Source organism: Somniosus microcephalus, chromosome 4, assembly GCF_052327205.1.
Source record: "Somniosus microcephalus isolate GS21.2 chromosome 4, FLI_Smic_1.0, whole genome shotgun sequence".
NCBI classification, from domain to species: Eukaryota; Metazoa; Chordata; class Chondrichthyes; order Squaliformes; family Somniosidae; genus Somniosus; species Somniosus microcephalus.
In genome coordinates this window covers 237830767-237845948 of record NC_140990.1, presented here as the reverse complement: position 1 = coordinate 237845948, position 15182 = coordinate 237830767, and the positions used below count along the sequence as shown (strand labels likewise).

The 15182-nt window shown below is 48.8% G+C and overlaps 1 protein-coding gene across 9 annotated transcripts in view; it reads left to right on the top strand.

Annotated features, from left to right (window-relative positions):
- Positions 1-15182, top strand: part of ppp1r1c (protein phosphatase 1, regulatory (inhibitor) subunit 1C) — a 169053-nt gene that overhangs the window by 121763 nt on the left and 32108 nt on the right. For 8 of the 9 annotated variants that reach the window (XM_085985957.1, XM_085985948.1, XM_085985949.1 and 5 more), the window contains one exon: positions 5504-5668. The exons of the other annotated variant lie outside the window; for it this stretch is intronic. In XM_085985957.1, the coding sequence (XP_085842083.1) occupies positions 5504-5668 (165 nt within the window). The remainder of the gene's footprint in view (positions 1-5503; positions 5669-15182) is intronic. 9 annotated transcript variants of the gene reach the window in all.

Sequence of the window (15182 nt, the reverse complement as noted above, 5' to 3'; positions counted from 1 at the left end):
TCGAATTTTTTGTCTTATAATAATCCTTTGAAGCGCCTTGGGACGTTTTACTACATTAAAGGCGCTATATAAATACAAGTTGTTGTTGTTGTTGCTGCTTACAGTCAAATTGATGCCATTGAAGCTAGTCTCCAACCATGTTTGGTCTCTAATGCCACAAGGAATAGTAGGGGTCAGTATAGGCTCACAGTAGCACTCTTGCCTCTGAGTCAGAAGGGCGTGGGTTCAAGTCCCACTCCAGAGACTTGAGCACATAATTCAGGCTGACACTTCAGTGCAGTACTGAAGGAGTGCTGCACTATCGAAATTGCCGTCTTCCAGATTAGATGTTAAACTGAGGCTGCCCCTGCCCTCTCAGGTGGATGTAAATGATCATATGACATTATTCAAAGAAGAACAAGGAGTTCTCCTGGTGTTCTAAACAACATTCATCCCTCAACCAATGCCACCAAAACAGATTATTAGCTCATTTATATAATTGCTGTTTGCTGTGAAAAACATGGCTGACATGTTACAACATTGACTACACTTCAGAAGTACTTCATTAACTCTGAAGCATTTTGAACATCCTGAGGTCTGGCAAGGCACCAGATAAATGAAAGTTCTTTCTTTCTTTCATTCCCACTTAAAATGTTCCTGCCCTACCTTCTCCCACAGACATTGTTGCCCTACTTGGAGTGTTCCTGGGCACAGCAAGCTTGCCCCCACCCCCAATGAGAGTGTTCCCCTTCCCAACTGAGTGTTCCTAAGGCCACCAGGACATTGTTGATCAGATAAACCGCGCCCCCCACTTCCGCCTCTAGTGTTAGTGTTCCTGCAGCTACCATGAAATTGTCTCCAACTGCTAATAGATTGCGCCAGGTCTGCTGTCCCCCAATTCTCAGTACCCCCACTGATAGCTATTGTTGGCTCACTTGGACCAAGTTGCACTTGACAGTGATTGCCAGGCAGCCATCACAAAGAGGGGCCCACAGCTCTGTGTGCACCCACCCCCACCAGAGTTTTCAGAGCTCGCCCGCCCCATATTTCCCAGCCTGCACCAATACCCCGCTGAGAGAGTTTGCTGAATTATCCCTCCCTGCCATTACTGCTGAGAAAGTTTCCCAATGCTCAATAATAAACTGCTATTGGAATCGCAGCTTCATGGTTAGAAAATCTGGCTGAATGTTCAAGGTTCATGTTCTTAACTAAACTCAGAACATGTGATGTTGGTTTTGTTATTTCCGTTTCAGTTATTCTCATTATTATTTTCAGTGGTTTTCCTGCCTTTGCTCCCCTATCCCCTTCCTCCTCATCCACCTTTAACACATGTGCCCTCCCCATCCCCTTCTCTCCCTTTCCCTCTCCCTTCTTCCCCTTCCATTTCTATCCTCCTCTTCTCCTTCCCCTCCCCCTCCTCCTGATTCCTTTCTCCTCCACAGCCCTCGCTCCCTCTCCCTCTCCCATTCCATTCTCTCCTTCCCCCATCTCCCTCCTCTCTTCTCTTGTCCCTCCTCTCCTGGCCTTCGCATCCCATCCCTTCCTCTCTCCCTCTCTCCTTTCTTATCCTCTGCACTACTCCCCCTCTGTTCCACCCACCTCCACCTTAGTGCAATTATTCCCCTACCCTCTAATCCTGCTTGACCTAAATACTGTATTTCGTTATGACTTCCCATTTAATGCTATGAGAGATTGACTAGTGGGGTATTGGAAATAACTAAGGACGTAGTAATAACTGGGGAAGCATCGTGTTTCAATGGAGTGGGTTATTAATTAACCTTTATGTTGCGCTTAACTGTTGTGCATTATTTTAAATGATACATAGCCAGCATTTACATGAAGGATCTAATTGTGCATACATAACCGGCATCAGAAAAGACACCATCTTAAAACTATCATTGGTGCCCCCAGGGGAAGGAGCGCCAAATTGGACTGAACATTTACAAACAGTTACAGGTCGACACAGGATAGTGAATAGCCACCATGAGGAATGTTCCTACCTGGGTTTGAAAAACTGATTGGAGGGGGAAACACTGGAGATAAAGAATGAACATGTCTTAGAATAATTACATAAGAACATAGGAACATAAGAATTAGATAAATATCACAGGTAAACGAAACATCATTCAGTAGTTAGCTTTGTTACAATCTGAGGTTGTTTGTTGAGCCAAATAGATGACAGTTATAATCAAACTGTAATATCACAACATCACTCCACAGGTTACATGTTCATGAAGAAAAAGGCAACAACATTGCTCCGCATTACTGTTTCTCAGAGTTAAACAAAAGCAGCCATTGGCTTTAGGAAGATTTGTCTGCCAAAGGACAGCGGGGTGGGGTGCTTCAGCTGCAAGTGAAATGGATGCTGGATCCAAAGAAACATTGAATGGCTATACCCTGATACAACTTGTAGGAGTGCTGGGCTGGGCAGAATGTCTAGAGAGCCCATGTATTTCACCAGTTGTGACCAGCCCTATGGTATATGTTATGCAGAAAATCCACTTGAGAATGCATCTGAATAATTGCAATACACTGTCAATGGCCTACTTCATGAGCTGCTTTTCTTCGAGGCCCTCGGATGTTGGAGGCAGGAGTTGGAGCTATAACAGGGCCCCTGCCCCTTGTGGCCACCAGTGTACTACCTGCTGCAGGTCCCTGTGGAATGTTTGACAACAGTGTTGGGTCCTCCTGCATTCAGCAGCTGGTTGTAGATTCTTTTGTCTGAGTGGATATTGCTTAGTGAGTGCAGGCACCAAGGGTTGGGTTTCCTCCACTTGCCTGCCCATTTTTGGGCATAACTGGGGTGAACGATGGAGAAAAATCAGGCAGATAGGCCCAAAGCCAGATTCTCATCACAAGAACTTCCCTCTGGCCTCTCTGGGGGTGGAATGTTGGGTGCTGCATCCTACCCCACCACATGTTTTGTAATTTTTTTGTAAAGTTTTTAAAAAGTTTCCATGAGTTATTTTAGAAACTTTCTTCAAGTAAATAATTTATAAGGGTTTTTAAATTATTTGTAAGTTGTTTTGAAGTACTTTTACCATATTTTTCAATTTTAAGGCTGAAGACTGGGCTCTGAGAACCACTGTGGTCTCCCTCGGGTCTCTCCTGTTCCTCTTCATACAGGAGAACGATTAGGAGGACCACTGCAGAGATGCCAGGCTGAACAGAGACAGTAGGTGACCTCCAAGCTCTGTTGGTAGCCATGCCTCACCATCTACAGATGCTGGAGGGCTAGTTCACCATGACCCTTGACAATGCTTTAGAAGGTTCCACTTCCCTCACAAAGCGTGACTGAGTTGAGCCAGCTGCCAGACAGCTTGGGCACAACTCATAAGGGAGACCTTCAGCTGACTAAGACCTAAGCCCATTGTCAAATTAATCCTCCCATCATGGTCTCCTTTTGGCAACAAACTCAATTTAGATGCTTGCTGACATTGAGCGGTTCTCCAAACTTCCAAAGCTGCCATTTGGTGATTCTTCACACAAGCATTCCCTCACCCTGTTTCCAATCATTCTGTACATAATTTCAGTGACAAAAGCATTAGATAAACAAATATAACATTGTGCATCCTTTTGGTGCCGACTCTTATGCACCCTTACAATATTAACCCCCTACTTCTCCGACAGTGGGTAGAGGTTTTGAGATGGCGCACTGATAATTTACAGTAGAGAGCGTGAACTCTAGAGGGCTGTCCTTAGCAGAGGTGAGATGACACTCTCCCAAGACCACCTCCTTCCACAGACTTCGATCATGCCTTTTGTTGACCTCGTTCTCTTGGGGCCTAAAAGCTGGATACTCTGTTGCTGGATTATAGACCATCACAACTAAACTGAAGAGCCTTAAATTTGTGGGCATGGTGCCTGAAGAAACACCAGCAAGAGTGAATCGAACTACTTTTTGAGTTATTAAATTCACAAAATGGCAGCCTTGACCCTTCCAGAACTGTATTTCCTGTCACCCTAGTGCATTCTAGTGCACTTCTGGTGGAGTAGTCTAGGACAAGGGGATATAATCTTAAAATCAGAGCCAGGCCATTCAGGAGAGAAGTTAGGAAACACTTCTTCACACAAAGGGTAGTAGAATGTGGAATTCTCACCCACAAAGAGCAGTAGATGCTAGCTCAATTAATAATTTTAAGTCTTCGATCAATTAATTTTTTGCTAGCCAAGGGTATTAAGGGATATGAACCAAGGCGGGTGGATGGAGTTAGGATACAGATCAGCTATGATCTCACTGAATGGCAGAACAGGCTTCAGGGGCTGAATGGCCTACTGCTGTTCCTATGTTCCATGCCAAGTCCTCACCCAAATGTACAGCTCTTTCATAGTTTACCATGCATATCCATAAGGCATCCATTGTGGCTGTAAGTTACAATTGAAAGCCGTGGCATACTCATCTATACACCCATGATGGGTATCACTGTGCACATGTCCCTTCAACTTACACGATTACTTTTCAGCATCCACAACAAGTCCTCGTCTGAGGCTTTCAGTAAAAAACTACAGAAGTGTTTGGGACTCATTGCCCCTTTAAATGGCCTCCCATCTTTCCTGGTCCTTCTGCAGCTCCACCAGGCTTTCCATTCCTGGCAGCAGTGGGCTTCCGCCTGGTGGCAAGGATGCCGCCATGCATGCCCGCCAATTGTCACCTGACTCAAGAAAACAGGTCGGAGTTGATGGCAAGGTTGCAGCTGTGGGCTAAAATTCCACCAGGTAAGGTGAGGGATTGGGCTGTAATGGAGGGAGAGGAGGCAGCTACAAGGCCAACTCCCTCCATCAAAAGTCTTTGCGACCTTCCTGCTGCTGCCCCAGGGACTAATGCCAGGCTCCACATGGCAGGGATAGCAGTGAGCGGGGCAATGTGTCAGGAACCGTAAGAAGAAAATAAAACAGTTACATTAGGATAATTATGCTGTTGCTGTGCATTTATTCTAGTGTAACATGAAGTATTTCTCCCCTTTCAATAGGCCAAAGGGAGTGAGTTGTATCAAAAGCAAAATACTGCGAATGCTGGAAATGGGAAATAAAAACTGAAAATGCTGGAAAATACTCAGCATCTGTGGAGAGCGTTTCAGGTTCAGATGATAGGTCATCGACCTGAAATGTTAACCTTGTTTCTCTCTCCACAGATGCTGTCTGGCCTGCTGAGTATTTTCAGCATTTTCTGTTTTTATTAGTGAGTTTTATCAGTTGCGTCACTAAACCTTATGCAGAAACACCTCCTTGGATTAACTGGACTGAACTTGATGCAATGATCTTAAAAAGTAAGAGAAAATGATATGAATTCTGACTCTAAACCCTCTAAAAGGGACAGGCAATGATTTTTCCAGTGACATATCTTAATAGACTATTGGTATATGAAGTATAACCTTTACCTGGGGGATAATCACCACTCTTCCTAAAGGAAAGCAGCTTTTCCTGCAGCAGACACAGCTTACTGAAACATACTATATATTATCTGTATATTGTCATTGTAGTGACTGCTACACCACATGGCTTTGAACAGTTATTTCTATCACAGTTACAGGAACTGAACAGGTAGTTCCCCTTAAATGTAATGACGATGTGCCTCACCAGTTCTCAAGGAGTTTACAGCAACAACAGACAGAAACAGACACAGATGAGCAATCTTTGAAACCTCGGCGGAAAGACACTCCCTTTCAGCACCAGCCACCACTCATGACAGGTAGACTTTCTGTTACATATTAAGCAAGATTATGAATCCTGCCATTTTATTTTCAGAACCTGGCTTCTTTATAGAGGAAGGAACACAATCATCATCTATATGTATTTTACAAAATTACTCTGTGACTCACTGCTGGAAATGAAACTGTTTTGCTAAATTAACACTGCCATTAGTTTGTGAAAACATTAGTATAACCCTTTCAAATTAAACTAGTTCTCAGCGAAATACGTTTAAAATGGAAATAAGTTTAGCTTAATTTTAACAGAGCAGTTTAGTTTCAACATTTGACTTTAACAAAATGCAAAGCATTGAAGAAATTATAGCCAAAATAATTGCCCGGATTTTGCAGTGGTAATGATGGCGAAACTGTCTGCATTCTTCGTCATTGCCTCTCTGAAACTGACAGCAACTTCAGGAATTAGCGCACGCACAGATAAATCCTGAAGTTGCGGTCATTCATTCACTGCTCCAACACAGGATGCGCTGTGGAACTTCCCAGAGCCGGCAAGCAGTTGAAATCACATACAGTATAAAGATGAAAACTTCCCCTTTTACAGTGGAATATATCTGGTAAAAAAGTTTAAGCCTGGTTGAAAGAGGTGCAACTGGGTTTTTAATGGTGTATTGACTGCTGAACAACCGTTCTGGTCCTGAAAAACTAATTTTATATTTGTGGATGTTAGATTTTCAATTAATATTATTAAGAATGACAAGTTTTTAATATAATAGACATTTTTTACAAGTTTGTCTATGATATTTCAGCTTCTACCGTAATCATATGTGTATGTCCCAATCTTTATTTCGCTCTCTGTAAAATTTATAAAAAGTAAATTAGAATCTGTGCATTTTACTTCCTGGTTTACTGTCTGTGAGAATTCTTCAACGTGATTGGCTGCTTAGCCAGCTTGATGACATCACTGTCGCTGGATGCTTGGGATTCGCTTGATTTGGCGCCAGATTCAAACAAAGGTCAGGAGAGCTGAAATTCACGCTCCGGAGATTGCTAGATCTTTGTGGGCAGCTTTCTTCGAGGTCAGCAGCGGGCGCCATCGCTTCGCCGCTGACCACGAATTCCGGGCCAAAGTATTAAGGTGAGCGATGAGTAGTACAAATAACCTTTCATTCAAGCAATATATGAAAATTTGTTAAAGGTAAGAAATTAAATCTTAGACCATATCCAGCAAGCAGTCACCAAAGGAATTGAATTTCTTTGGAGCTGTTCCTGTTCCGTTGCTGTAACTTTGCCGGAAGTGCGGCGGAAACCCCATTTACATGTGTAAACATCTGTCAAAGTTGCAGCAGTGGCGCGGGAGCAGCTTCGAGGAAATTCCCAGCCTAAGTGAACTTAGTCCAAGACAGAAGAGCATTGAAAATTCAGGAGTCCTCAGATCTGAAGGGCACAACATTTCTGAGGTATTTTTGAAACTAAAATGATTTTATTGTATGTATATATAGACTGTAGGAAAATGACAAAGTGGTCACAGTGCTATTACACTTCCCATCAGATTGTTGGCATACCAATCCCCTCATGGCGGTTCTAATACTGTGCATCAGAGATTTTTCTCACTTCAGACATGAATATTATTCTTGAACAGCCCTAAGCTGTAGCTTAGGGCTTGTGATCTGATACTCCATCATAATTATTGGCTGGTTTGAGATAAAAACAGAATATTGCTGAAGTTTTGTTCGTGGCCCTTCATATGAAGTGACCTCACAACACGTTTCTAAGCAGTAAATTGGAGTGGAGCTGGGATGGTACTCCAGCTCTTACCATCAACTCTATTCATTGACTAAATTAATACTGGCCTACTGGTCCCTAATAAGTGAATAACTTCTCGTCTGTTACTTTTCTTTCCTTAAATCCATGCTTGCTCTTGCAGAGAATGCTTGTTACTTTAAAGAATATATGCCAAGCTTGTTCCTTAGAGAATAGCCTACTTGTTTAGTGGGTTGGGTACTACCCATGTAATCATGTTTATTCATGTGGCCCCTGCCACAGCACTGAAATGGACCAAATCAGCGTTACAAAGGTCATCCTACATGACTGTGACCATGGCGCACCAACTCTTCTCATCCTTCTTAACCTGTCTGCAGCCTTTGACATGGTTGACCACAACATTCTTCTCCAACGCTTCTCCTATGTTGTCCAGCTGGGTGGGACTGCGCTCACCTTGATCCAATCTTATCTATCCATTTGTCGCCAGAGTATCTCCTGCAATGGCTTCTCTGCCCTCTCCAGTACTGTTACCTATGGAGTCCCCAAGGATGGATCCATGGCCCTTCCTATTTCTCATCTACATTCTGCCCCTCGGTGACATCACCGTGATGTCAGATTCCACATATACGCTGACGACACCCAGCTCTACTTCACCACCATCTCTCTCAACCCCTTCACTGCCTCTGTGTTATTAGACTGCTTATCTGACATTCCACCTGTAATTTCCTCCAAGTAGCTCCTGCCATATACTCTGTTCCTTAGCCACCGATTCTATCCCCTTCCCTTGCCACTGTCTCAGGCTGAACCAGACTGTTTGCAACCTCGGTGTACTGTTTGACCCTGAGCTGACCTTCCAACATCATACCCTCTTGATCACAAAAACCATCTACTTCCACCTCTAATATCACCCACCTTCACTGCTACTTCAACTCTTTTTTTTAATTCATTTTTATTCATGTGGGCGTCGCTGGCAAGGCCAGCATTTATTGCCCATCCCTAGTTGCTCTTGAGAAGGTGGTGGTGAGCCATCTCCTTGAACCACTGTAGCCCATGTGGTGAAGGTACTCCCACAGTGCTGTTAGGTAGGGAGTTCCAGGATTTTGACCCAGCGATGATGAAGGAACGGCGATATACTTCTAAGTCAAAATGGTATGTGATTGGAGGGGAACTTGGAGGTGGTGGTGTTCCCATGCGCCTGCTGCCCTTGTCCTTCTGGGTGGTAGAGGTTGTAGGTTTGGGAGGTGCTGCCGAAGAAGCCTTGGCGAGTTGCTGCAGTGCATCTTGTAGATGGTACACACTGCAGCCACGACTGCTACTGAAACCTTCATCCATGCTTTTGTTATCTCCAGACTTGATTATTCCAATGCTCCCCTGGCTGGCCTCCCATCTTACAGCCTCCATAAGCTCATCCAAAACTCTGCTGGCCATAACTTAACTCGTGCTAACCCCTGTTCACCCATCACCCCTGCGCTTGCTGACCTACATTGGCTCCCAGTCCTGCAATGCCTCGATTTTAAAATTCACATCCTCGTGTTCAAATCCCTCCGTGGTCTAGAACTTCTCTATCTCTGTAACCTCCTGCAGCCCTACAACCCTCCGCGAACTCTTCCTCCCTCCAATTCTGCTCTCTTGTGCATTCCCTCACTTCCTTCACCCCCACCATTGGGGGCTATGTCTTCAGTTGTCCAGGTGTAAGCTCTGGAACTCCCTAAACCTCTCCACCTCACCTCCTTTAAGATGCTTTTTTAAAACCTACCTCTTTGACCAATCTATTGGTCTCCTGTCTCCTTTTGGTCTCCTTCTTTGGCTTGGTGTCAATTTTTGTCAGAATACACTCCTGTGAAGCACCTTGGGATGTTTTACGATGTTAAAGGCACTCTATAAATGCGCGTTGTTGATGTTGTAAAGCTGCTTTTATATTAGACCACCTGGATGTTTAGCTTTGGGTTACAGCTGTCTGGACAAAATCCGTGTGCTGGAAACCAGCAGTGTTAGTACAGGTCCCACGTATAGTATAAAAGTATCTTTAATCTTCCTGAATAAAAATCCTATCAATCAAACAGTATCACTTTTCAGTCAGCTGACTGGTACCAGCACCTCTACTTGGGGTCAACAGTCTATCTAAACATTTGTGGGTGCTGTGTGTATCCTCTAAGCTGATCCTCAGAGCTATTAGTGAATTTAGTGAAAATATTTATCACTATGTAGGTTTTACATTTCCTTATCCCCCAAAACAACACTTTTCGTAACTATAGATTTCGGCCTAGAAATTCAGTCTGGACACTTTTGGGGCGCTAAAGCCGGGCGCTCGCTAAAGTTAGCGGCCGCCGGAAAGTGTAGGCCACATCGCCGAAATTCAGTAGAGTTGGCCCTAAGTTTGGCCGAGCGCTGAAACTGGCGTTGAAATGCTGTGTTCCGGCGCTAAGCCGGCGATGCGGCCTAATAACGCCGAAGCCGGGTGCAGCGCAGGTGCGGTCATGTTTTGATTGACAGCAGACACCCTGACGCCGGCCAGCTCTTAAAGGGGGAAGGGTCAACTTTGACTGCTGCCACGCCCTGCATACTGGAGCCCTGCAGCTAGGCCTCAGCACTACTGGTGTGCCAAAATAGCGCCTGGAGCAATGGAGAGGGCCCGTGAGCGAGCGCAGCGCTTCTCAGAGCATGCTCTGAGTGTGCTCATTCATGGTGTGGAGAAGAGAAGAGAGATCCTGTGCCCGGACAGTGGCAGGAAGGCTCCCAGGAGCCAGTACAGGAGAGCCTGGGGCAAAATCGCCCGCAGGGTGTCATCCACCTGTGATGTCCCCAGGAGTGCGGACCAATGCCGCAAGAAGTTCAACGACCTCACTCGGATGGTGAAGGTGAGTACCCTTTCCAGTGTCCCCCTCATCCTTGCATGTGCACCTCACATTATGGGCAAAGGGACCTCAAAGGCCTAATGGGCAGCCCTCCTCCCGCAGCAATGGCACTTGCATGTTCATCAATAGCACTTTCTGCACTTAACACACTGGCCAAGCTATTCGACCATGGGAGGCAGTGCACCCAGCAACAGGGCACCACACTGGCCAAGCTATTCCACCATGGGAGGCAGTGCACCCAGTGACAGGGCACCACACTGGCCAAGCTATTCCACCATGGGAGGCAGTGCACACAGCGACAGGGCACCACACTGTACTTAGAGGCCGTCCTTTCTCTTGCAGGCCAAGCTGGCGAGCAATGTAAGGAGCCAGGCTGTCACTGGTGGAGGCCGTCCCGAGTACCAGGCGCTCACTGATCTGGAGGAGAGCGTGGCACGACTCATGCGTGGCCGGGTGACTGGCCCTGTCGCGATCGGTGAGGCGGACCCTGTACTGGTACCCACTGGTAAGGACATGACCGGTTGCACCTCTCTCGTTGCCCTCGCGCTTCAGATCTACATCCTTTCCCACTGACCGACAAATGCGCATAATGCACCACTCGGGCCTCCCTCGCTGACGGCCTGTCCTCACTCTAAAGCTACTCTTGTGCCTTCCTGCTTTCAGCTGGTGAGGAGGAGGTGGTCCCTGAAGCGCAGAGAGCCAGGCCCTTGGAGGAGGAGGACGTCGAGGACCAGGAGGAAGGCGGCACATCGGGGGAACCCTCCTCCGCGCCAGGGGATGGCAATGGAGGGGAGACGTCTGGCCTGCAGGAGAGCCAGGGGGAGGTGTTGGAGGGGAGGGCCGAAGCTGGTCCCAGTAGGGTGGATGCACGCGGGAAGGGTCCGGCAGCACGCCAGCCTTCTCCCCAGAGGGGGGAGGTGTTGGAGGGGAGGGCAGAACCTGGCCCAAGTGGGGTCGACGCACGCGGGAAGGGTCGGCCAGCTCGGCGGCCTTCTCCCCGGAGGGAGAGTCCGCCCTCCAGTCCGGACACGGTCCTCGCCCAGGAGGTGCGCGTCCTCGATGAGATGTCGGCGGCGTCTGAGCGGCGCCACCAAGAGTTCATGGGGGTGGTCGAACAGATGCCTCACGCCATTGAGTCCCTGGCTCAGAGTGTGGTGGCTTTCGTGGAATCACAGGCCAGGGGGTTCGAACAACTCACGGCAGCGCACGACAGGGGTGTCCAGCAACTGGCCGCAGCGCACGACAGGGGTGTGCAGCAACTCGCGGCAGCGCAGGACGCGGGTGTGCAGCAACTGGCGGCAGCGCAGGACGCGACTCACGAGATGAGTGGTGCCGTCCACACACTGGCAGAGCTGATGCGGCCACATACCAGGGCAGTTCGGGCACTCACTTCTGCCACACTCGCTGTGGCACGGAGGCATCGCCATGGCACCCGCCGCCCTGCTGCAGCACAGCGGTCTGGCCTCCCCCAGATTGCTGCGCTTGCTACACTGCCAGCCCGGCTGAGTGCCAGTGTCTCTGGCGAGCAGCGCGCACCTGCCATCAGCCAGCTTGCCCCCAATGGTGCTGCCGACACTGCCACTCCCCCAGCCAAGGTGCGACGAGCTGCTGCTAAGACTGATGCTGCCCAGCCACAGCTGCAGCAGTCAGCAGCCGGCCCCTCCCGGGCCAGGCCTCGTCTAGGCCGACCCCCAAGGGCATCTGCCGACACGCTTTGTGGCCCTCATGAGCCTTCCCCCAGCCTCGCCACACCCGCAGGGCCCAGGTTGAGGCGGAGCAGCAGGTCGGCCAGGGGCCGGAGAAGCCTGTCTAAGGACTCTCCCTCTCGGCACACCCATTAGAGTGTGGTGAGAGCGGTTTCTTTTATATTGGGGGGCTTGTGTTGTGGGGGGCATTATTTTGTTAAGGCCGAGGATCAAGGCATTTTTTGTTTTCATGGGGGTGTCTCTGTTGTGGGGGGGGGGCTTATTTTTGTAAGGCCGCTGTTGAAGGCCTTTTGGATGGGCAAGTTTTGTTAGTCCTCCCCAGGTTTTGGGAGTGACAGATGTTTTTGACTGTTTTTTGGGGGTCTTGTCTGTTTTTCTGTTTCATGTGGGAAGGGCCCTGAGTTTGTGAAATAAAGCTTTTGATTTATTCAGCATGTCCAGGTGTCATGTTTGAAGTGGTTGTTGTGTTAACCGGCTGAGGGCTTGCGGAGCGGCTGCCTCAGGTGCGTTCATTGCCACAGGCCATTCCCTGACAGGGGGCCTAGAAGTGTCGATCAATAAGCCCCCGGCGGACGGCCCTTGGCCCTTGTCATTCCCTCCTGGGCTGGTCCTCCTCCTCCTCCTCCTCCTCCTGAGGTGGTGGTGCAATGCCAGGTGGCAGTGCCTGAGTCCTGCGGATAGCCAGGTTGTGCAGCATGCAGCACACGACGACGAACTGGGAGACTCTATCCGGCGAATACTGAAGAGATCCTCCGGAACGATCCAGGCAGCAGAACCGTTGCTTGAGGACGCCTATCGTTTGCTCGATGATGTTCCTTGTGGCTTGATGGTTTTCGTTGTATGCCTCCTCCGCTGGGGTCCTGGGCGCGCGGAGCGGGGTCATGAGCCATGTACACAAAGGGTAGCCCTTGTCCCCGATAAGCCATCCCCTTGGTGGAGGCTGTGCCTCAAACATGTCAGCCACAGTAGTCTGGCGCAGGATAAATGCATCGTGGCTGCTTCCTGGGAAGTGGGCATTGACAGCTAGGATGCGCTGCCTGTGGTCACACACCAGCTGTACATTTAGGGAATGGTAGCCCTTCCGGTTGTGGTAATCCTCGGCATTGTGGATAGGTGCCCACATAGCCACATGCGTGCAGTCAATGGCGCCCTGCACCATGGGGAAGCCCGCGATCCTGCCAAATCCGACTGCACGCTGCTCCTGCCTCTGTCGGGTCATGGGGAAGGAGATGAATTGGTGTCTCCTCGCGTAAAGTGCATCGGTGACCTGCTGGATGCAGCGATGCGCGGCGAACTGGGAGATGTTCGCTATGTCCGCAGCAGCGGCTTGGAAGGAGCCGCTTGCATAAAAGTTCAGAGCCACCGTGACCTTCACTTCCACCGAGAGAGACGTCCTGCACATCAGCTGTGGACGCAGATCTGTGTGAAGCAGCTGGCAGATCTCTGCAACCACCTCCCTTCTGAAGCGCAGCCTCTTCACACAATGCGCCGCAGTCATGGTGAGATAGGACACCTGCTGCCGGTATTGCCTGAGTGGGTAAGGCCTACGTTGCCGACGCCTGATGGCCCCTCTGCGTCTAGGCATGGCTGGCCCTCTCTCACAGCGTCTGCGAGCCCTTCGCACATAATGCTGCAACTGAGGGTTGGCCCCCCATACAGCCCCCATAATAAAGTTGAGAACAGATAAATCACAATGAATCAAATGTCAAAGCACTGGCCAGAAGCCAAAAATACCTCTCCTATGTTGTCCCAAATCAGTAACCTCTGTCCCTTGGTCTCTGTCCAGAAATCCAAAGCAGTAAAGTCATTGCAGCAAAATGGCTGGGCTTTATAGGTCAGTGTAAGTGCCCTTTAATTTGCGCTCCCCGAGGCCCGCAGGGCCTCTTTTGCGTTCCACCTCACAGTTCTTAGCAGCGCCATGCCCACATTGGGCGGGCGCCACTGAATTTCCGGTTTGGGGCGCACAAACAGCGTTGCGCGACGATATGACGTCATAAGCTGCGGGCGCAAACACTTTGCGCCGGCGCTAAATGTCAACTGAATTTGGGCGTCGGCGCAGATCGGACTGCGTTCAGGCGCTAAGTGTCTAGCGCCGGAAATATAGCCCTTTTATGGCGTTAGCGGCTGGCGCAACCCACTGAATTTCTAGGCCTTCATGTTTTATTGAACAGTCTAAGGTATGGGTTTTATGTTTTACAATTATAAAAGGATCAAGCTATATTCATACTATCTAGTTTCCTCTTAAATGTCTACATTTCAGCTGTGGTTGATGGCTCATTCATTGACTCATTTTTCAACTTAGAGCTTCCCCTAGGCTCTAATGTCTTTCCCGGTTTGCTGCTTTCCATTCCAATGACCTTTTCCAATCATTATCCGACCCTATCCATGCTTTCCTGATAATTCTATGTTCATCGATGTACTTCAGATTGTATGCCCTCGTCACAAACAATCCTCATTCATCTCCCAGTGTAACAGTTGAACCATTACAACTAGTTCTTGTCCATGTCCATTTACAAGACAGTAGGAATCTTGTTTCTTTCAACTCTTCAAACGCATAGGCCTAGAAAGTGGTTCGCATTGACAGGCTGGCACGCAACTAGGCCTGTGTCTTTGCCGGAGTGGTTAGACCCAAGGCCCACCCAGTATTGGGTCTAGGGCCTCATTTGCATCAGACCACTAAGCTGCAGTCGCCTGCCTGTCGGTGCGACGCAGCTTGCCAGCAAAGATCGCATGAACTTCAGGCCACTGTGTCATCGGCTGTGGCCCTCAGGTAGGTCTTGAAAGAGTGTGAAGCGACCAGAGAGAGAAGGCAGTGACTGGGAGAAGGGCGGGAGTGATTGGGACGGGGTTAAAGGAACAACCAGAAGAGGGGTCGAGGGGGCAATCGAGAGGTGTCGAGGCAGCAATCAGAAGGGCCTGGGGGCAAGGCCGCGATCAGAATCGGGGGGGGGGGTGGTGTCTAGCGGTGGCCGGCAGCAGCCCATGATTTGAATGTGGAGCCGGGAAGAGCACTCTGCACCTGCGTTTAGGTAAGTTTTTTTTTAAACTTACCGTTTTGGTGGCGGTCTGCAGCGGTCCCTTTAAAGACCGCTGATTAGGCCACATATAGACATGGTTTTCCTAACACAGCTGGCTGGGATTCAGGGCAAATCAATTTGGCAACAGGGGCATCTAACAGGCGTTAGGCCCCTGATTTGCGTATGCAAATGACCTAATGCCTTTTTCAGCAGTGGGAC